This window comes from Amphiura filiformis, chromosome 3, assembly GCF_039555335.1.
Source record: "Amphiura filiformis chromosome 3, Afil_fr2py, whole genome shotgun sequence".
NCBI lineage: Eukaryota > Metazoa > Echinodermata > Ophiuroidea > Amphilepidida > Amphiuridae > Amphiura > Amphiura filiformis.
The window spans coordinates 10,604,883-10,628,420 of NC_092630.1; the positions used below are offsets into that span (position 1 = coordinate 10,604,883).

At 36.6% G+C, this 23,538-nt stretch overlaps 2 protein-coding genes across 3 annotated transcripts; one reads left to right on the forward strand and one right to left on the reverse strand.

Annotated features, from left to right (window-relative positions):
• Window positions 1–1,904: 1,904 nt before the first annotated feature.
• On the forward strand, window positions 1,905–17,777 carry LOC140148014 (uncharacterized). 2 transcript variants are annotated; one of them, XM_072169839.1, is made up of 8 exons: window positions 1,905–2,507; window positions 6,849–6,954; window positions 7,598–7,769; window positions 8,323–8,511; window positions 9,161–9,399; window positions 12,126–12,344; window positions 15,700–15,886; window positions 17,123–17,777. In XM_072169839.1, the coding sequence occupies exons 1-8, from the start codon at window positions 2,379–2,381 to the stop codon at window positions 17,265–17,267; spliced, it is 1,386 nt and encodes a 461-aa protein (XP_072025940.1). In that variant the 5' UTR covers window positions 1,905–2,378; the 3' UTR covers window positions 17,268–17,777. The 2 variants fall into 2 exon arrangements, with proteins under 2 accessions (XP_072025940.1, XP_072025941.1); XM_072169840.1 differs by lacking the exon at window positions 12,126–12,344.
• Window positions 17,778–17,921: 144 nt separating this feature from the next.
• Window positions 17,922–23,068, reverse strand: LOC140148015 (uncharacterized). Its single transcript, XM_072169841.1, has 4 exons — window positions 22,412–23,068; window positions 20,594–20,672; window positions 20,343–20,555; window positions 17,922–18,175 (listed from the first exon to the last, which is right to left on the reverse strand). The coding sequence occupies exons 1-4, from the start codon at window positions 22,760–22,762 to the stop codon at window positions 18,144–18,146; spliced, it is 675 nt and encodes a 224-aa protein (XP_072025942.1). The 5' UTR covers window positions 22,763–23,068; the 3' UTR covers window positions 17,922–18,143.
• Between the last annotated feature and the right edge of the window lie 470 nt (window positions 23,069–23,538).

Here is a 23,538-nt window from a genome sequence, read left to right on the forward strand (position 1 = left end):
ACACTGCGGTTAAAGCGGCAAATTGTGCTAGTTCAGTTTATAACATAAGATCGTTTGCCACGGCTTCATAGACTCTTCATATATGAATATTTAACTTTCTAGATCCGGGTTTTGGATATTGTTTGAAAGTATATTTTCTTTACGAGTTGATGGAGCAACATACATCAATTAGTATTTGATGGGTTATCAATGATGAAGAGTCTCTCCGTTGGCTACACGTGGCCGACGTAGGACATTTTGCTCGGACTGGCCAATTGTTGATTCGCCACGCTTTGTGTTTCTTTCACTGCTTGTAAGGTATCGGCAACACTGACTGAGCGAGATGGGTTCAAATAAGGTTTTCTTGCGGGGTCAAATAGAAGTATCAATTCCAGCCAAAGCGGGACAAAATTCTCTCTGTGGGCCATTTTATAAATGTTGTCCTTTTCAATTCTAGACTTATCAAATGAGAAGATCATATCTAGTGAATCGTCAGGTGGAAGTGCCATCGGATTGAAAAATAACTTTTCTTGCTAGACCAAATAAAGTGTTAAATGCGCATATGCATGTTACCCACGAATTTAAGTCTTTTTCACCTGTTGTACGCCATAAAATTTCACTTTCTTTTAGATCTTTCAATATTTTACGTGTGACCCATATACACTAGAAATCGGCGAAGACTTTGAACGTAAAATAGAATTTTATTACATATATCTACAAAGAAATATTTTGGTTAATACAAATTTTACGAAAGAACCAGGTATACAGGTAAGATTGTGTCAATTCTACGAGCTTTTTCCAAAGTGGCTGTCATTTAACATTACTGCATTAGTTCGAAAGATTAGAATAAATGCTTTATAGAAATATAAAGTTAGATTTTGTAAATTTAATAAAAATAAAAAATACTTTTCCGTATGTCAATAATTCAGGCTACAATGTCACTAAAATGCACCCAAAAAATGGCAATTTAGGATAATCAATCAAAACCTCACGATACAGCTTCAGTATACCTTCAAGAGGACGCTATTAAACAGGACTGTTTTGGAACCTATTTCGCATGTTTTGTCCAAACAATGTCTTAACACAAAATCCCCCATTATGGTGCTCAACAGTTAAGAGAGCAAGATAAAAAGTGGGTTTTCTTTAATTTTCTTATTTCTGTTTAACATGACCAGAAAGCCTTTCTGGACAGTTGTGTCATGTTAAACAGAAATAATAAAATTAAAGAAAACCCACTTTCTATCTTGGTCTCTTAATTATGCCAAAAATAACGATTTGAAAATCGGTATTTTTGGCAAATTTAAATTTGACTGAAATCTTATATTTAATATGTATGGCTTTACTAACTAATTACTATCTTCAAAAGTGACAAATATAATGAAACTCTAGGTTGGACTCTTGTACACCCATACCTCCAACACACCCCCACGCACATTGAAGACACATAAATAAAACACACCGCTTGCAAGTGGGTTATCAAGGTCATCTTACCGCATCTTGGAATACCTAAAATCTTCAATAATATAAATGAATGATAAGCTGAACTTTGTCCCTGGTCATGACCCTAAATTAAAATCTAAATTAAAAATCAGAATTAGAATTAGAATTAAAACTAAAATTAAAATTAAAATTAAAATTAAAATTAAAATTAAAATTAAAATTAAAATTAAAATTAAAATTAAAATTAAAATTAAAATTAAAATTAAAATTAATTAAAATTAAAATTAAAATTAAAATTAAAATTAAAATCAAAATCAAAAATTTGAATTTAGGGTCCTGGTCAGGGTGTTCAGCTATAAAAAAAAATTTAAAAGTAAAATTAAAATTAAATACACACTAAATACTTTATTTATATTTCAATATAAATGAACCTTCCCGTTCGATCACACTTTACTGTCAGGTTCATTACAATGCTGCGACTGCGCTGACTAGCTAAAGAAATGTCGCGGGTCGCGACCCAGGCCCAGAATTATCATGTGTATCGCGGGAAATTGTCAACCTGTCATTCTTGATTGGTTTTGCAGGCATGATATTTATGGCATCAGTCGATATTTTTGTAATCTTATAAAGAGTACATGTGCATTATAAAATGTACATTTTGTGATGATGTTAAGCTTATCTACAACGAACAAGCGGAAGCTATAAACACTGTCTTTTAAGGCTGCGCTATAGGTGCCTTGATGTCATGCTAATAATAAGCAGTGATGCTTGCTTGGCGACCTTGAGCGTTTTAAAAATACATATTTTGTGTTCAAAATGATATAATCAGCCATCAGACCCTATCATTTCTCTAACACAGCTTATGTGTTTGGAGATATAGCTACAAGGAGGTCACCACCAAAGCTAGCGAGCTAGATTTTACGCATTAAAGCCATTATGTTTACATGTGACAACAGCATATGGTGACTATGGAGAATGAGGAACATGAACATTTATGTGAAAAGGTAGCTCTACTAGATAACGAAGAGGAGGAACACGAAGATGGAGAGGAAACCCAATTGTTACCATCCGTGACTCACAATGCTACGGTAAATCCAATCGCATGCATTAATATTATTAGCTCATAGCTAGCAGGGGCGGATACAGGATTTCGAGAAAGGGGGGGCACACTCCTGAAAATAAAAAATTTAATAAATGGCCGCGAAGCGGTCATCCCGGAGCGCTTGCGCGACGCAGGGGGGTGTCTGAGGGGGGATGTGCCCCCCTCAGAAGTGAGAAACTTTTGGAAAATGAAGACCCAAGTGAAGCCATTTGGTGGACCATTTTGTCAACATTATGGTGTAAAATTTTAGTTTGAAAAAGCCTAAAATTTGCAAAAAAGACAACCCAGTTGAAGCCATTCGTGGACAAGTTTTGACCTCTTTTGTAAAATGTGCTTTATATGTACCCATAACGTTTCGCGACATGGGGGGGGGGGGGGGGCTTCTGGGGGGTGCCCCTCAGAAATGAGAAACATTTGCAAAATAAAAAGCCAATTGAAGCCACCTTTTTTCACTGTTATTGTATAAATTCAGAGTGCTGGGTGTGAAATACAGAAGCGAAAACGGGCAGTTGTTTATACAGGCAGGGGGTGTCTGATGTTCCCCCTCCGAAATTTGGAAATTTTATGAAATGAAGGTCCAATTGAAGCCATTTGGTGCATCTGTTTTACACTATACGAGAGTATATCATTGCTTTTTAAAACAAAACAGGGCCCGAACTCAATTTGTAAAATGTTACACTGACACTTTAATAGGCCTATAAGACTTGGAGATTCGGCATGGATCGAAGTCAGCATGGAGTCCGTATTAATACTGACTTTGGTGACAAAATGTGACGGGCCCTGCATCATCGACGGGCCATCAGAAATCAACAAGTACTGCCTAAAAGAATCCGGCCTATATTAGGCCTATATAGGGCCTACTTTTGATATACCAGACTGTGAGCTACTGTGCGGTTTATTTGGCATGGGCCTACTAATTATACGTGCAATTTAACTTTTCTCTTCTCTTTTTCTCCTTTTTTCCTCTTTCTCTTCTCTTCTCTCTTTTCCTCTTTTTTTTTGGGAGAGGGGAGGAAGGGGCGCCGCCCCTGAATCCGCGCCTGGAGAGTGCCACCCCGGTGTATGATACTCACTACAGATTTATTAGGCTATAGGCCCGAAGATTTTTTTCTTTCTTTTTACGTTGTGCCGTTTTCTTTTTTCTTTCTTTTCTTTTCTTTTTTCCCTTTCTTTTCTTTTCCTCTTTTCTTTTCCTCCTTCTCTTCTCTTTCTTTTCTTCTTTTTTTTTTTATTTTTAGGGATCCGCCAAAAGGGGGGGGCACGGGCCGGCTGTGCCCCCCTCTAAATCCGCGCATGATAGCTAGTACACAACACTACGAGCATGTCTGTAAACCTGGTCTCACTCATTTGTCTTGGGTATTCCAAGAAGCGGTAAAAGCACGTTGCTAGCGCATTTGGTAAATGTTTACTTATTGGCTCTCATTTTGGTAGTGGTGGTCTTGATGCACACCGACACCGCCTGGCTAATAATTATTTGGTGCAGAAGGGACACTAAAATGAATACACGGGATCGATACACGTGAATTGCTATGCACGATTTTGATATCAGACGAAAATCTTCTGATACCGGGTTAGAAAATGATGAATATCTCCCGTCATGATTTTTTCTCAAGAAACCAGATTTGGTCTCATAAACTTGGAAATACGTGTTGAACAGATATGATAGTCGCTAGAATGCGCTTTGAAAATTGGCCGTGCGCTTTGAACTCAAAATTTGACCATTTTATATTGCGTTGGTCCTGTTATGGACTACAGCGTGCAGCGTGTAGTACAGCTGCACTCACTGTAGGCAGTATAAAAGTCGATGACCATTGACCTCAATGGGGTATACAAGCTTAATCACGCACAACCAAGATCGATTACCCGGCTATTGTGAGTAGCCTTAGTTATGTCCCTCGACTAATTATTAGTTTAAAAGCGCTTTAAAGGTTTGAACCAAATGGCTAATCGTGGCTGTGGATTTAACCTACCATGGCGATTCCTGCCATGAAGATATAGGGTCGAAGACACTGTGTGATGTTCTCCTAACAAATCTAAGCTTATGTAAGGAGATATCCCTACCCAGCAAACTCAAAACCTTTAAAACAAACGTTTAAGTCAGGCTATATAATTATAAAGGGTGACAGTAAAATAGTTTTAATAACAATGATACATTCCAAAACATTTTTGAAAACATGCTGCAAAACATTCTAACATAATGTTATTGTTAACGTTTTTTCAAAAATATTCTACGATAACCCTTTGACAACATTTTTAAATGTTGCTTTAGTATTTTTTTTCATACGAAACGTTTTTAAACGTTACCATGACCTTTATACCCCGACATTAAATGTAATACGTTTGAGAACATGCACTGAGCACATTTTAGTCAGATTTATATAGTAAAGCACACTGATCGATATGCTTTTTCTTTGAAGCAAATGGGACATATAGTTTTCATAATAAATCAATTTATGAATATTTTCTTTGTATTTTATTATTTTTAGCAATAATTAATGTACTTAATGAGCTGATATGACAGAAAAAGCTCATGAATAGTATGTAATTTTTGCAGATATTTTGCTCAAAATCAATGCTATATTTAGGGGACTATTTTGCAGAATTTTGCCTTGAAAGACGTTACTAATAATGTTCTAATGTATTATATTGACTAACCGCACTCTAAATTGTACATCATCCTGCATAATTTATGAGCTAATTTGCATAAATGCTAATTAATTAGGCAAATTAGGGTGACTAGCGAATTAATTATGCATAAATTATTAGGAAGTTATTTACACTTTGACCAATTTTGAAACCAATATAGTCTGTTTTAAATAAAAATGTTATGAATATTTATGCATTTTTTAAACAAAATATTAATTGCATTGATTAGTAAAAACAATACACAGAATTAAATTTAAAATGTGTCATGAAATTGATGAAAACCGTTTGTCCGATTAATTTCAAAGGGCATATTGATGCTCATTCAAAAATGCCACCTAAAACATTATTGCGTTTGTTGGGATACATTACATGTAGTGCATGATAACTTTCTATTTCTACTAATGTTTATGTACACACACTTTCTGTCATTCCGCCATTTGTAGTTACGAACATGATATTTCCACATTGGACATCTTCCATTCATGCAAATAAATATTGCTATCTAGCATACTGTAAAAATTCGTATTAAAGCATATGTGCCTACTAACGAGTTGCCCCGGACGATTTTTATGGGTAGTTTGTTAAACTTTTTTTATTTTCTTACCTTTTAATATTAAAATTTAAAAAAATTAAAAAGTTTAACAAACTACCATATAAATCATTCTTGTCCGAGCTACTCATTAATAGGCACATGCATTGCATACATGTATGCTTAATATCGAATTGCTACGGTATATTGTGAGGATATTGGATCGATGTTCAACGTAGTTTGTCGAATTTTCCAGTGATATTGCAATACATTTATGTATAGGTGTACTTGCTTGTAGAGAAGTATTTTAAAAATCCATATTTATCTAGAAATATAGTTCATTCCAATTATATCAGAGGACTTTGCAATATAATATTCATTTTATGCAAATATGACACTTCAAAACACCTGTATTATTTATGATGCGCACGTGCATAGATTTAAAGCCATGTTGTAGCATTTCCATCATAAAATAGATTAGTATATCTTTTCCATAAAATATTAGCTTTTGAAAATCATATACTTAGTTCTCTGGGTTGATAGAATGAACAAATTCTTTACCCAGAGCAGCCAGCGCTCAAACGTTGAAAATAAAAACCCCAAATATTAGAATGCCGTATATAATTTAGTAAAAGTTTTTGGACTTGGTTGTCACACGAAAACACCCTAAAACATATCTTTTGGCCCTTTTTTCCAAACATTTATCAAATATCAAAATTTGACTTTTGTTGCCAGTTAGAACTAATTTAAACTATTAGGATTTAGATATTTTTCACAGTTGGTGGGCGCCGTGCATTCTCCAAATTCAGTAAATTTCCATCGTCAACCGAGTAATTGAATGGGATTATTTTGAAATTTTAAAACGCTTGAAATATTGCAAACAAATAGGCCTATTTTGATAAATAATATAAATACCAGCTAAAACCGTTAGGGTTCGATAATGAATCCCACAAAACTAACCGAGTATATGGAAGATGCCATATACGGCCGAGCGGTTTTGCCGGCTCTCTCCACCCATCATGCCACTCGCCGCCTGAATTTTCATTTGGCAAAACAAGATAATATTTTTTGATCTGCAAAAATATAGTGCTGTATTTTTCAGGAACCAGAACCAGATTAAACACAAGCTTGTATTGGTATGTTTCGTTTCAGAGATCCACGGTTCAAAACCTGTCGGTGTCTTTGGCTGCTGTGTTCATCGTAGGAAAAGTGACGGGAGTCGGCATATTAGTACTTCCCAATGCGTTGAGTGATACAGGTGAGTCAGGTGAAGAAGGAGAAGGAGGAAGGAAGACAAAGAGGAGGAAAAAGAAGAGGAGAAAAATAAGGAACAAGAAAAGAAAGGTGATGATGAGGAGGGGAGGACACGAGGAGGATGTTGATGGGGATGATTGGTGATGATCAGTGGCGGCGCTACGGGGGGAGGGAGGCATTTTTGCCTCGCCCGATATTTTCTTGCCCCCCCCCCAGTTTGCACCCCACACTTTTGAGACAAACACACCCATAATCACGTAAATTTCCACTTTTTGCGGCAATTTTACGCATTATTATGTTTTGATGGATCCAAGTTGTGATAATATTGGATCCAAAACATAATAATGATAAAATTGGATGCTTTACGCCATTTATTGGTCTCGCTATGAGTTTTAAAATATTGGACTCGACTACGTCTCGTCCAATATTTTAAAACTCATAGCTCGACTAATAAATATGGGCTCAACCGATCCAAATTTATATCAAAATTTGTCGATTTTGCCCCCCTGAAATTCACTTCCCCCAAAAAAAAAAATTCCTGGCGCCGCCACTGGTGATGATAATTATAAATGTTACGTAAAATACGTAGGGCGTACCTCTTATTAACCATTCCATTATTTTCACTTTTCATCTTTTTAATCTTGCAGGTGCTTTTGGAATCATTATAGCGTTACTGTTTTTGTTGGGAACAATTTACAGTGGAATTAGGTTAGCTCAAAGCTGGACTATTCTTTGCAATATTAATGACAAGTATTCCAAAGAAATTTCTAGAAATCCGTATGCAGATATGGCCTTTGAAGCGTTTGGGACGAAGGGAAGGTAAGGTTTTGGAGTTATACACTGAAGTCCGATATGCCCGAATCCTAGCCCGAATACCGTACACTGGGTAGTGGGTTTTCACATCGATGAAAAATGGTGTTGATAATTTGATATGATGTAAGATGTTGCCAATAGTCATGAAAATCTATTTGGAATTATCTCCAAAATCCCTTCTTTGGGGATATTTAGTAGAAATAAAGGTTGGCATCCTTCAAATCCAAACAATCTCTCATTGGGCTACACTGGGTGTCGAGAACGGGGACACTCTCACATACACATTGCACTCAATATAAATTATATCGCACGATAACAAAAATGGTGGATGTTGGTTATTCTGCCCCCTGCAGTACTTCATCCCATATTAACGAAATTGATTAGAGAATACAACAAGATTATATAGGCTTCTGTTGTATGTCTAGCATGAGATGATGAAAAAAATATGGGATTATTTGAAAGTCCTGGTGTCCAACTATAGATTGACTGAACACACAACTCCCCCTCGCAGCCCACATACACATCTACTTAAAATTAACTATATTGTTTAATTCTTCAGATTCTGGACAACACTAATCCTGTATATCTACATATTCGCCTTATGCGTTACTGATCTACTTATGATAGCGGAAAACACTGAAATAATCTTCTCGGAATTCCACATTGATGTGCCGCTTTGTTCCTGGTTACCAGTTGTCACGTTAGTGATTTGTCCTGTGACATGGTTTGGAACACCCAAAGATTTCTGGTAAAGTACAATTAAAATCATAAAGCATTTGTCAGAATTTGTTAAGGGGTACTACACCCCTGCCCAATTTTGTGCCTATTTTTGCATTTTTCTCAAAAATTATAGCGCATTGGTGACAAGTAATATATGTATATTATAGGGGCAAGGACTACAACTACTGCACTGGAAAATTTATTTCAGCACAGACAGCAGTTGTGGAGTTACAGTCAAAAATGAGGGAAAACCAGTATTTGATCAATAAATCAATAACTACTTGCCTTGAGTTGCGGAATTTTCAGTGCAGTAGTTGTAGTCCTTGCTCCCATAATATAAATATCTTATTTGTCACCAATGCGTTATAATTTTTGAGAAAAATGCAAAAATATGCACAAAATTGGCCAGGGGTGTAGTACCCCCTTAAGGGAGGAAATAAAAATTCGACCGGCGGTTGACCGCCGGTTCCACCCTGTTCCGTCCGGTTTCCATTGTTTAGAGCAATAGAAACCGGACGGAACCGCCGGTTGAGTTTTGATTTTATTCATAAATAGATGTAAACAAAAATGAAGGCTTTTGCCTCTCGTTATTTTCTCTGTATATCTATTTGTAAACTAAAAACATTGGGCTACTTTTTAAGGAAAATCACATTCTAGCTTACTATCATTTTATCTAGGCTGGTTGGTATCACATCCGCAGTAACTAGTATTATAGCATCAGTCCTTATTTTAGTTGGAACATCTATAGATGCCGGCAAATACGAACGCATTGATGTACCTGTAGAAACCTGGACGTTTGTCGCAGCCTTGGGACTTATCGGTTTTTCATTTGCCGGACAGTCTGTATTTCCAACTCTACAACATGACATGAAGGAACCGGCAAAATTTGTCAGGAGTGTTGTTTACGGCTATGCCGGTGAGTAATCACAATGTCCCCCTAACCCCCCTACAGTATAGGCCTACACACCCACTTAATACAACTAATGACCAATTAGGCCTACTGGTGATCATAATCCCTGGGAAAGACCCCTGTTTGGGGACTGCGAAGCTCCGACAGACCGGTGAATTCTACCAAATTAGCTATGAAAGACCCTTAGTGATCGAAAATCACTTCAGCTCTAACTTAAACCCCCCAAATTGCTCATTCGTGAAACCAGAGAGCCACTTTTCAACCAGAAGGCCAATTTTCAACCAGAAAGCCAAAGGATGACCATACTGGTTAACATATTCCCCCGCATATTCCCCGCGTCGGGAAAGACCCCTGTTTGGGACTGCGAAGCTCCAAAGACCGGTGAATTCTACCAAATTAGCGATGAAAGACCCTTGGTTTTGATCACTTCAGCTCTATAAAGACCGCTAAATTGCTCTCCGCTGGAACCGGTCTAGCAAGTTTGGAGCTTATACTAACAGAGTTACAAAATGCGTTTCAAAACCATTTTTGAGTCATTATGCAATGCGAAATATTTGAGGCGCGAAACGGCATGGTATGAATTATACAAATAAAGGGTTAGTTCCGAGCTTCTCTGTCGATGATATACCAATACCAAATAGAAATGTGTGTCTTGTTTGAATCTAAGTTCAATTGTTCAATTGAAACATCTCCACCAATATGTCCAACATGCTTGTCTCAGCCTGCTTCAAGGATACGTCTTACAGTTGGAAATGTCTTAAATTTGACATGTCTGCCCGGCATGTCTGGCATTTTAGAGATACGACGTCATGATCGGACATGCTTGTATAGGACGTGTCATATATTTTGTCGCCAGGCAAAGCATGTTACTTTTTTGAAGCAGCGCCCGCAGGCGACGCTTCCCTATTTAATTTCACCGAAATGGCTTGCATACGTTAGGTGATATGCCTCAACTTTTGTTGATACACCATTCAAAATACATACGATATTCGAGCTCAAATGAGATCGAAAATGTAGGTTAAGCGCATGCACATTCTGTATTTGCTATGGGTTTGTTTATATGTCAGTAACTGACTGAGAAAGAGATTACATGAGAGTGAAACCCCCATAATGCATTGCGAGTCAAGGATACTAGCGACTGATCAACAGCTGTTACGTCATCATTTTGATGTTGGTCGTCACTCAGCATGGTCAGTTGATGTAATTAGTCTCTTTCACAACTCCCGTATTTTGCGTGTGAGTAGGCTATAGCTAGGCCTAGATGTAGTTCACACAGTATTCAGTGATGATAAACGAATTAACGGAGTCGACAACAACAGGGCTGTCAACTTACTTTGATAGAGGACGGGAGTAAAAACTTTGATTAAAAAGTGTTATAAACACAAGGAAAAGCAAGGTCCGAAATATTCAATTCTCATGATCATACACGATACAAAATACACGTGGGGAGGGGGTCTCCCTGGTTGGAGGTATACGGGGATGTGCCACGGTTTTAGACCGTACCTTTTCAGCGATTTTGGTATATGATTATGGGTGGGTTTTAAGTGCATTGCACCAATATTTAAATGATAAATCCTTGGCGCTGCTTAACCCTTTAAAAGGTTTTTTTTTATTTGTGTATGTTTTATGTTAATTTGTTACACCTAATACAAGTATGATTGAAAAGACATAGGGGAGAGCGGGGAGTGTTCGCCCTATTTTTTTCTGACCAGCCTAGCGATGTCAATTTTAAGGTTAGGGATGACCTGATTAGCCCATGTGAAAGCCCTATGTCTTAGCTATATACGGCCACAATCCCAGAACTATAGGGCTTACAATAGCAACAGGATAGAGCAAACAAAAAAGTTTTGGAAAGTGGCGAACTTGCCCCATATTGGGGCAGGTTCGCCCATATCAATGAGGTAAGTTCACCTAATCCCCAAAAGGTTTAAACATTGCATAACAATAACATATTCAATGCAAACATTTAGCAAGGGTATACAGGGCATTCATTCTCTTCTGGGGAGTCACTAAATTTGTTGCAGGGGTCGGGTCAGGGTAAAATGTAAGGGTCCAAAGTGAGTTTAAACGTATCATGTTTACAACTTCGGGGAGATTATGGATTAGGAAATAAACGGTGGTATGAGCAATACTGATACCAAATAACTTAAAAAACATGCTTTTCAGTTGTTTTACCTTGTTTAATGGTATAATTATCAATATTTTGCATAATACGCTGATGGGGCAGGTCCGCCCTCCAGTTTGGGGTAAGTCCGCCCGAGGAAGATATAGGGCGAACATGCCCCATCCTCAAAAGGGCGAACGTGCCCCTTGTGCACATTTTTGTATTTTCTTAAGGGTATGCAAAATACAAATCGAATAAGGAGTTTATAACTGCATTTAATCTTTGACAAATCCCATATGTTCCCAATACAGATTTCCATTAAAACCACCTGTATTTATGTATCAATGATAATACAACATTATTAATGCAAGAAAAAGTTACGTTTTGGTGTAAATTTTTTGTTTTGGCTGCAGTTCAATGAACACGTCCCTATATATCACGTAGCTAATATGAGAAGTTTATAATGACCTTTGTCACCTAATTTTGCCATCACCAAATTCCCCGATAGCCGTAGTGCTGAGAAACAAGGGGTGGGCGAACCTACCCCTAGGGCGAACACTCCCCGCTCTCCCCTACATGTAAAAGATAAAAGGCATTTTACTGTTTTCTGTTTTGTTTTATGCTTCAGGTATTGCCCTGCTTTATTTTCCTACATCAATCCTTGCGTTATGGGTATATCGTGCAGAATTCGTCATCACTGGGATTGAAAATATAGCTGATTTATTCTCTTCGTCTGCAATATCTATAGCCGTTACTCTATCAGTCAACATTCATCTCATTTTAGCTATTGTTATTTTTACAAATACGCTGTATCAAGATATCGAACAGGTTCTTAATGTGCCTTATGGTGAGTAAGAGAGAGCTAATCATATATTCATGTTTTGAGTGCGGGAAATTTGAATTTCTAAAAGCGCATCATGACTATTAAAGTGATATATGAATAACACGCATCTGTCAGTGTAATGTCATATATTATGTGCATAATTACAATACCATAATGTATGGTTACGACCTTGATCATGTGATAAGTATCACTTGCATAATACGTACACCACCCCATCCAACACTACTACTTAGGCCTACAGTGCATTACACACCCACAGTCCCACACCCCATACAAAACACCTGGTTCACCTCAAGTTAGATACCGTAAAACCCCGTCTACAAGGATGTACCTAAGAAACGCCCTCAATAAAATTGGTTGCTTGTTGTATTTGGAGTTTGAGCAAATATATACTGGCACTGGGTGGCTATGCATTCCATCTAAGTATGTTGTAACACCAATCAATTGTATTGACATAATAACGACTGTTTCGTATATCAGGGTCGTATAGCTCAATTGATAGAGCGTCAGACTTTGGAACTGAAGACATGCTGAAGAGAGCATGGTCCGGGCACCGGTTCCGTTTTTTCATTCTCGTTTAATTTTAACTTCATGTTCTTTTTATCTTTCTTCAAATCTACCTTTCTACTTTTAATTTTAGGTGTGTTTTTTTTGTTGTTGTTTTTAGTTTTTTTTATAGTTTTTTTTAGTAATTTTGTGGTTTTATAGAAACTAGTAAAAGCATTTATTCTAAATAATAGCGAAACCCACGGTTAGATAGATGTGTTGTAACTACTTGTCTGTCCTCGTCTTTGCAATAAAAACCTATGTTGCACCTTTGTGCCATCCCAATTCTTGAGGAATGGTAGGTAGGGTGCGTTTTTGGCTTAAGCACGATTTTGTTTCTACTTGAAATGAAATCAAAATAAATATTGTTCTGTTGCCACAATTGCAGTTTTTTAAAAAAAAAAAAAATAGATGAGGAATAATAATTATTCCATATTTGAATCTATTGTCCCATCAAGAATAGAGTGTCTTCAAAAACTTCAATCAATTCATCTGACAAAGGAAACTATTCTGGTCATTCAATTTTGTTTCGCTTGCACCTGTTATATCACAGGCGTTGGTAGAGAAGGCACACTTCTCTTGTCTTCACCGAAGTAGTGATGTAAACACTAACATGATTAATTACCATAGCTAGCAATGGACATACACTATTTTTTGTCCCATACTATACGCTGTAGAAGTGACGTAGTTAATCGGATTAACTACCATAGCAATAGATGAATACAATTTTGACTATACCGCCCTGCACTACAACGTTCATGCGGTACCGATGCATTGAACCATATATGTCAAAGAAAGGCTGATCACTCGCACCTGTAAGATAAGTATCTTTGAAAAGAGCGGTATTGTATTCAATCTATGTTTGCTGACATACACAGGTGATTAGTGCAATCTGCTTGTAGTGCAGGACGGTCTATTCAAAAATTGTATTCATCTATTGCTATGGTAGTTAATCCGATTATGACGTCACTTCTACGGCGTATAGGCTATTCGCTGTCGATGTGACGTAATTAATCGGATTAACTACCATAGCAATTGATGAATACAATTTCGAATATATAGCCCTGCACTTCATCGTTCACGTGGCACCTATGCATTAAACCATAGTTGTCAAAGAAATGCTAATCACTCGCCATGTAAGATTAGTATTTATGAAAAGAGTGGTATTCAATCTATGTTTGGTGACATACGCGGGTGATTAGTGCAATCTGCTTGATGGTAGTTATTGCCATTGCGATTATTACGTCACTCCAACAAGCCAAGTGATGGTCAGAATTTATTCGGCCATTATACGCTGGTGAAGTTGCGTAATTAATCGGATTAATTACCATAGCAATAGGTGAAAACAATTTTGAACATATCGCGCTGCGCTACAAGCAGGTTACACTCATCATCACCTGTACTGTGTATGTCTGCAATCATAGATTGAATACAATACTGGTCTTTTCAAAGATCTTACAGGTGCAGCATGATATGGTTCAATGAAGAGGTACCGCCTGAACGTATCAGTGTATAACGCGGTATATTCAAAATTGTTTTCACCTATTGCTATGGTAGTTAATCCGATTATTACGTAACTTCGCCAGCGTATTGAATAAAACAGGAGGATGTGAGTTCATAAGGGCAATGTCGGGGATTATAGGTCACAATCGATGTGGAGAGATGAGAGGTCCGACCAACAGCCATAGCGAATGGTTCATGTTCAACTAATTCCAGCGGACGGTCTGTGGCTAGTAAGGAATCGTCTTTGACCACATGCGCAGATCTATCTCGTCAGGAAGATATTTAATATCCCGAATTTATCATAGGTCTATGCCTACCAGTTCCATCGTATAACCGATCTGCTAGAGAATATTTGTTACCATGTTTAATAAATTCGTATTTATCGTATAATAAAATGTAGCCAAATGTATATTATGTGTCACACGGTTTTCTGCTGAACCACTAGCAGGCTATGTTACCACATCTATGACAATGACAAAGGTGAATTTTGATGATTTTTACGATCGTCCGGATGAGCAAATCAATGAATGGGTCTTTAGTTCCCTCCTCTCCTTATCCTGCCAATATTATATGAATCAAAGAAAAATAAAGAAAAAATAAAATTAAACAAGAAAAAAGACAAAGAAAAGAAACAATAAAAGAAAAACAATAGAATAAATTGAACTAAATATGAAAAAAAATGATCACGAAAGGAGTCTTTAGAAAATGCAAGAAAATATAAATGAAAAGTTTGAACAATATTTTGTTTATAAAAGTTTGTGTGACCGTGATGAGGCTCGAACTCACCATCTTCCGATCTAAAGAACCAAAGTCTAATGCTTTGCCAAGTGAGCTATGCTCGTGAGATGCGAAATAAAGATAAAATAATACATTGTATACCTGCTTGTGTCGGTAAATGATTTGCTCAAATTCCATAATGATATAATATTGTGGAGGGCGCTAGCGTGAAATATGCTATCATCACAGTCGCTTCTATTCCTTATAGACGGGTTTCTACGGTAGAGTATATAGTGACGTCAATGATTTTTCATGGCTGCACGTACCGACATACCACCCTTTCACCCAATTAACTCGGACTAATAATTTCGACCAGCGAAATACGCACCTACGTCACTACCACAAGTAGTGAGGTAAACCAAAGTTTAGTTGACTAGCATAATACAGACACTTACAAAAACGTCACATGCACACAAATACACCCCTGCATGGTTTGAAATTAGGTTTCGTTATTTTCAAACATAAATTTCCGTCAAATACTATCATGCACATTTCCATCTACCCATACCCATCCTACCATTGTCTTTAACAGAGTTCAATTGGAAGAGATGTGTAGTTCGAACAACATTTATGGTGCTAGCTTTGGCAATGGCGGCAACAATACCAAGCTTTAAGACCTTCTTGTCCATCTTCGGTGGGCCACTGACAGCATTGGTCAACTTTTTGTTACCTTTAGGAATCTACACAAGGCTTTGTTGTCTACCCAAAGTTCCAGTCAAGTAAGTTTACTGAATTGGTAAATTTATAACTTCTATCATACTTAAAGACATATAATAACATTTGCTGAGGAAGACGCCCTCACTGAATTTTTAAAATTCCTTTTTTACACGATTAAATTGTACTTTATTAAACCAATATACCCTGCAAAAATCAAGACTCTAGGTGCTGTAGTTAAGTAGTTTTGTCAAAATCCGAGATTTTGAATAAAACGCTGGAACCGGTGCTTTATTATTACGATGGAATTATTAGTCGAACGCATACACGATATTCATAACACACAGTACGTACACGGCGTGCGGGACGGTGATATACACAACAAAGGGTCGTACCACAACATGACCGAAGGAGTGGTACGTATTGGCGACATGTGCGCTGGTAGTAAATTCAATTTTCTTTGCTTTGCCGTAGTTGTTCGGCTCAAAAATAAAAGGGATATATCTGACAGTAAAAGCTAACATTTTATGGCAAAGAAATGCTAATCTATTTTGTTTGAAAATGTTATAATATGGCTTTAATTAAACAATTAATCGGCATAGGGCTTTTTTTTTTGTTAAAACAAACCTGCAGTTAAAAAAACACTTTTGGACGTTTCAGGAACAACAAAGTTGACATGGTTGAATCAACGTCGCTATTTCAACGGTTAAAATGACGGTCGGATTTGGAAAGTTTGCGTCGGCGTTAAATTGACGTACGTTGTACCAACGTCGGCGTGCGTCCGCGGCCGCATTTTAACTTGATATCGACCAAATGTCAACTGTATTTCGACCATATTTCGACTCGACATCAACTTCCCGTTGAAATGTAGTAAAAACATGGGTCGGTGTGTTGGGTTGAAGATGGATACGATTTCAGCCATATTTATGACAGGTGGTAATTTGGTTACTGATCGACGACGTCGCGACGTTGATCATCAACTGATTCAAAACATAATCAGGTTGATATCAGGTTAATAATCGACAGATTGATACGGCAACATTGAATCAACGTTGACTCAACGACGACTTTGCGTGCCTATTCTGGGTACAAGGCCACAACCTGGCACGTTTGTGCAGTGAAATTAAAATTCCGTGCAGTGAGAATTTAAAATCCGTGCTTTTCTCCTAAAATAGCCCCTGCCTGGGTACAAACTTACGCATGTTGCAAAATACTAGAGAGACTTATAACAAGGAAAATATATAGGCCAGCGTTTTACATATCTGTGCTAAAATGTTTTATTGCATGCTTTTACATTTCAGACTTTCCACTTTTAAAATAGTGATTAACTTGTGTGTGATGGCATTCGCTGTAGTAGCTGGAACTTCATCGACAATATCGGGAGTCTACACGATCGTGAATGTTAACGGCACTACTATTAAACCTCCTTGTTATGTTAATGTTTGAAGGTATTTAAACTATTGTCAAGATGACGTCACCGAAAACAAGTTCAATTGATATTTAAAACTTTGCAAATCGAGAATAGACTGAGTTGTTTAGAATTGTATCGACAACAAATGCAATCAGTAAACGTTTTATAAAGTTAACACTATAGGCACGATACTTGTTCGTGTAGTCTCCGCCTATATATATAGTGCCTATATAGTATTATGATAAACATGCCTATAGTATTGGTACGCTGAATAAGGATTCTTTAAAAGAAGCATTTCGTGTTTAGGCATTATATAGGCCCATCATGATATGCCATAATGTTCCAGCCGTTTTCAATGCTACATGTACAGTTCATTTTGTTACTAGCGGGTGACTCACTCCTCGATATGGAAAAACGTTTGTTGCGTTTCCATATTTTCCTGCATGACAGTGCCGTATCAATAAACTTGCTTTGAAAATGCAATACAATTGTGATGTCATCGCACTTTTTGTAAATAATTTTACATGCAGAAATCCAATCCAGCTGCCGGGTCGAGTTTCGAACCCGCAACCTTGTAATGAGTGAGTCAAAGCTGTGTCAGTATCCCTTCTACATGTATGTGATTTTTTTTTCTGGCGGTTAACCACAGAAACACGTCACTTGTTGGCATACAGTAACACATAATTTGCTTTAAAATGGACTCCAACGCCGATGGTTTTGGTTGACCCTTGTTGCTAACCAAAAAAATCTGATCACTGTAAATATATCCTCAAAAACGGTGGTAATGTACGTTATGGTATACAATCGAGTCACCCTTTTCGAACTCATACCAGGTCCATTGTCAACGATGGAGTTTCAAAACTGTTGAAATGTGTTGGTTAGTCCCTTTTAGGTATCATCCTTCAGAAAATTCAGATGAAAGGGCTGGATAAACTGAGGAGATCTGAAAAGAGGAAAGACATTTATTGATATAATTAAATACGTTGGCATATTATTGGAACTCGATGATGTAATCAGCGAATATGTAATTGTGTTAATTTGATATATGATTTAATATAATAAAATATTTGGATCCTTACCAACATTTGTTTTTATTCATTATTAATAACCATTTTAAGGAGGATAACCAGAACATATAGGCCTTGTTTCTAAATACCTCCTATCCATGCAATAATACAACTTTGATTCTAAAGACAATAGAAATACTATTTATAATTAATACTTCTGATGGGCTAGGTGGTCTATCCGTCGTTTGCATTACCAAAGAGAGCTTAATATAAATAACATTTAATTAAGGTGGTACTACACCCCCTGATAAATTTTGTTACTATTTGCACTGGTAATTCCAGTGTAGTAACTGGATTCCTTGCCCCTATAATATACATAACTTTTGTTACCAGTGTGTTATTATTTTTTTGAGAAAAGTGCAAAAATAGTCACAAATTTATCAAGGGATGTAGTACTACCTTAAGGTAACTATTTTAAACTGTTACGATTTGGTAGTTCACAGTATCTTGCGAATAGTAGTGAGCTTTGGCGAAAACTGCATTACTTATTTCATAGTGAGCGTGTAGAAGAATTTAAATATCGCAGATTTAGTTTTGTAGGTCCTGTGGTTCTTGAGTTATGTTATAAAGAGGACTGAAACAACATCACTTTTGTAAAACGTACATAACCGATTTGCAGAATGAACTTGTGCAAAACATCGGGGTGTTATTTTTCGATAATATATTGATCTAGGTAATGAAATCGATTTTATGGTTGCTTCAACAACGCTGTTATTGTGCCTCAAGCTCCTTGAGTTCAAGATTAACCGTGATTAATTAATTATACACAGCGCCATAAAGTAAATTATGACATGTAATGAAATAAAGGTGCACGAAAGCGGAATAGATTTATTTTTCCAAATGAAACATAATATAGCTCAATCCTTTTCTACCTAACTGGGAATAAAAGTTAAAACTCCATATTTAATCAACCTTTAGAGAAAAACTGTGCCCAAACAAATGACAGCCTGTTATAGACATTTTTATCATAGGTGCTGGTTGAACCCTAATTCAAATCCAAAACCTTAAACAAGCGATAGACTTTACAGACCATTTATCATTGGGTGCTGGTTGAACTTGAAACAGTCGTCAAGCCTATACATTTACCTAATACTAACCATAATTCTAATCGCTAACCCTAAACAAGCGATAGACAACTTATAATTCATAGGGTGCTGGTTGAAACGGTTGTCATTAAGGTGGTATATGAGGCATTTTCTGGAAACTAGAAAATAGTCTGAGCATGTTTTAAACAGATTAATAAAGTAGGGCGAAGTACACTGACCAATATGCCTTTTGTTTGAAGCAAATCGGACATACGGTTTTCATAATCAATGTACCTTATTGTTTTTATCAATAATCAATGTAGTTAATGAGTTGATATTACTGAAAAGGCTCATTAATATGTAATTTTTGTCAATAGTGTGCTAAAAATCAATGCATAAAAGCTCATAAATGTTCAGGGAACTTTTAGTTAGCATACTTTTGCCTTGAAACTTGGTCAAAGTGTTTCTAATTATGTTCTAATGTATTATATAGTGAAGCCGCCCTCTAATTTGCACATTTACATAATTAACTAATTTGCATAACTGCTAATTAATTATGCAAATAAGGGCGGTTAGCTAGTTAATTATGCATGAATTATCTGAAAGTCACCAGGAACACTTTGACCAAGTTTGAAGCCAATATTCTGTTAAACAAAAATGTTATAAACATTTATGCATTGTTTTTAGCAAAATATTGGTAAAAATTACATATTAATGAGCACTTTCAAGTCATATTAGCTCATTTATAATATTGATTATTGATAAAAAACAACACAATACAAAGAAATTTCAAATATTTGTATTATGAAAACCGTATGTCCGATTAGCTTCAAATAACAGGCATGTTGATCAGTGTTCTTTGCCTTACTCAATTAATCAATTAAAAACATACCTTTACCTAATCCTAACCCTAATTATAAATAATAACGCGCTAAACAACCATAATCCTTAGGGGCAGCAGACTTTGGATCTTGACAAAAATCTGCAAAATGAGGAAATTAGTACTACATAGGCCTACCTTCAGTGGAATTGTCTAAAGATAAACTGTCATCGTCCAGGAATGGTTCGCTAGTAGTACGCTGTCTTTTAATTGGTGACAGACGACTCACTACGTCCCTAATATTGAGATTTCCCTGGTAGCTTACAAGATCTCGGACTTCATCTGCCATGATAGCTGGACTAAGAGGGTCACTTCCATCATGTCCATGGAATTGAAAGGTTTGCTGTGGTTCTGGGGAAGGTGTTAGAGGTGTGGCGGATAACCGTCACTGTAATGAAGGTCCGAGATGGTCTGGTATATGTTCAAGAATTGGCGAAGAAGAACTTGATCTTGTTGCTGAAGAGATTTCTGTGGATATGAGAAGATGAAAGTATTGTTAATTTTTTTGCGGGGGGGGGGGAGGAATTCTGAATTACCATAAAATTCTGCGAATATGGTCCAAAATAGTCTTGTTTGGTGATTTTTCTGTATCCACTGGAGAAAACTGGTGAAGAGGGGGGGGGGGGGTGGACTACAATGTAGTTTCCGAGTCAAATGGAAATAGCTTTTATTTAGGACACTAAACGACTATAAACGAGTCTGTTTCCAGTGGCGTGCGCATTGTATACTGGCGACAGTTTTCTTGCGCATTGCAATTATAGAAAAAATATCTATTAGGCCTAATGGTCATTGGAATCCTGGGGATTGGAACTCATACAACTCGAGTGCATTATTGACATGAAGAAAATACATAAATGAGTAAGGGCAACAGACCATTAAATTGTGGACTGAAGTATAAATCGAACCGAAGAAGATAAAGGTGTCTCCAACCTCGGTCTCCAATCATGGATGAGGTAAAATCAAAGATGATATAAGGGATACATATAGAATATATAAAAACAAAAGATTTGAGCCGGGTATGCCTACTTGATGTGGGGAACAAAACGAAAACAAAGAAAGACAAAAACTATACAGTATCCAAAGCATGGAAGTGTACACTAACATGTAACACTGCACTAAATAAAATCCAAAACAACAGGGATTAGCAGACAAATTGTAACAGGCTAATACTCCTTTTTTCCCTTTTTTTTTTTGGCCTGTGGTTTTGATATCCTGCTTGCTACCTAAAGTTAAATTATTTTCGGTAATTTAGTCAATTGTTTATGCTTGCTGTAATATATTTTCGTTGTTTGTCCCTGAAGAAGGGCAATTTATCTGCTCAAAACGTCGGTTGTATTTTTGTTACTTTTGTGTACTTATCCCCGTGGTTTTGGATTGTTATTAGTGCAGGTGTCGGTGTATTCTTCAATGGTTTACATACTGCATTAGTTTTTATCTTTCGTTGGCTTTGTCTTGTTCCTCATATCAAGTTGGTGTATACCTGGCTCAAATATTTCTATAAATCGAACGTAACATTTACAAACAGCCAACCGCAAATACAACAAAGTGAAACATGTCATACATTGTAAAAAAAAACTATACCAAAATAAATATACACATATTTAACTTTCTATGGGCAATTCTCTTCGATTTTTATCGGCATTCTTATGGAAAAAATATGTGGTTATACGACGGGAAAACTCTGATAACTTTGCTGCCACGAATGTCCGTAACAGCTCATCTATTTTTATTTTCTTGTATTATTTTTAAAGTAAGACAAGCGAAATATATCTTTCAGCTCTGTAAAGTTTTGAATATCAAGTTGATTTAGATTATTTTAAAACAATCTATATATCAACATTTGAATCCCTTGACTAAAACATAAAAATCCATTTGTACCCAGCAAACACAACAGTGTTTTTAAAATGCTATACTTGTTTTGGTTTTGGTCAAGGATACAGTTTTCAACGTTTTGAATGAAAAAAACCCCCACTACAGCAACATTTTCAAATTGTTGTCAATAAAATATGTTTTGGCAAACATTTTTTGCAACCAATTTATGTTAGAATATTATGCAGCAAGTATTCAAAATGTTATTAAAATGTTTTATATCATTTGTTTCCTTTTTATAACCCGACATTTAATTGTTTTCTGTAAAAAGTTTGTGTTACCTGGTACCTATCTTTATTTATGCATATACGCTGTTTATTTATAAAATAATATCTCACCAAATCTCTCCGTAATGTCTGTAACATTCTCCCAATTCGAGACGAATCATGATTACCATTCGCATGCTTTACGCGATTATTATCCGCAGCTGTGTCTCTGCTGCTTCTGAAAGCAGGATTGCTTATTCTATTAGTATCATCTGCCATACCATCTGGTTGCTTGACGTCCCTTTGCAATGTGATAATGCCATCTGGCTCGTCTACATGAGTCTGTTTTGGTCGCTGCATTTTGGGCGATGGCACAGCCACTATGCAGAACTTGGTTCCTCCGTATGTTGGTGTCTGACTCTGTTGCGAACTGTTCTTGCTGCTGTTTGAACGAAATCTGTCATCATTAGACAATTTGTCCATGGTGATTAACAATTAATTAACATTAATTGTTAATAAGCGGTAATGCTTTCAGGAAATTAAGTTACGCTGCACGTCTCTAAAATGATATGAAAATTCTGCTCAAGTAGCTTCAAGTAAAATATCGCTTAATTCCGTTATACACACGTCTTAATTATACAGTATTTGTAAGACAATTCGTCATAATACATATCTGTCTGTAATTGTAGAAGCGTTCATGTTGAGACGACTGGTCATTTAACTCCTTTTTAAAGGTTCTATAGAGGTAGAATAACAACCCCGGGAACTGCACAGCGTGCTAAAATACAATTCGAGGTCTCCAATGGATGATATTGAATATAATTATTGACTAAATAAAGTTAAGGCAGACAAGCCTAGGCTCTTATACTAATAGTACGTGTTTGCTTGTAAATCGAAATTGGAACAAAAGAAACATATATTGACACGATGACTGTCAAAGAAAGATCAATGACGGTATTATAATTGGCAATTATTATGGAGCTCATTTCAAGGTGACACTAATTTTTTACCGCGTGTCTTCGTACGGCAGCTGAAAACACGCGTAGGAAGGGGTGGCAAAATAAAGGGCGGCAGAAGGAGAAGAGGCGGCAAAAAGAATTATTAATGAAAAAGGGCGGAAAATTTGTCAAAAATGTTTAAAAACTGACATAAATTTTTGTTTTTTGATTTTTTTTTTTTTTGTTTTTTGCTCTTTTGAAAAAAAAAAGTGGGCCAACCTTTTCGGTCTGTTGAAGGGGGCGGCAAATTCCCCTTTTCTC

Excerpts from the sequence above, each read along its gene's own strand:
- LOC140148014 (XM_072169839.1), top strand. The coding sequence starts at position 2,379 with ATGGTGACTATGGAGAATGAGGAACATGAACATTTATGTGAAAAGGTA. Across the intron at positions 6,955-7,597 it reads CAATGCGTTGAGTGATACAG|GTGCTTTTGGAATCATTATA; the intron begins GTGAGTCAGGTG and ends TTAATCTTGCAG. Across the intron at positions 7,770-8,322 it reads GCGTTTGGGACGAAGGGAAG|ATTCTGGACAACACTAATCC; the intron begins GTAAGGTTTTGG and ends TTAATTCTTCAG.
- LOC140148015 (XM_072169841.1), bottom strand. The coding sequence starts at position 22,762 with ATGGACAAATTGTCTAATGATGACAGATTTCGTTCAAACAGCAGCAAG. Across the intron at positions 20,673-22,411 it reads AGACATTACGGAGAGATTTG|AAATCTCTTCAGCAACAAGA; the intron begins GTGAGATATTAT and ends TCATATCCACAG. Across the intron at positions 18,176-20,342 it reads TTTAGACAATTCCACTGAAG|ATCTCCTCAGTTTATCCAGC; the intron begins GTAGGCCTATGT and ends TCCTCTTTTCAG.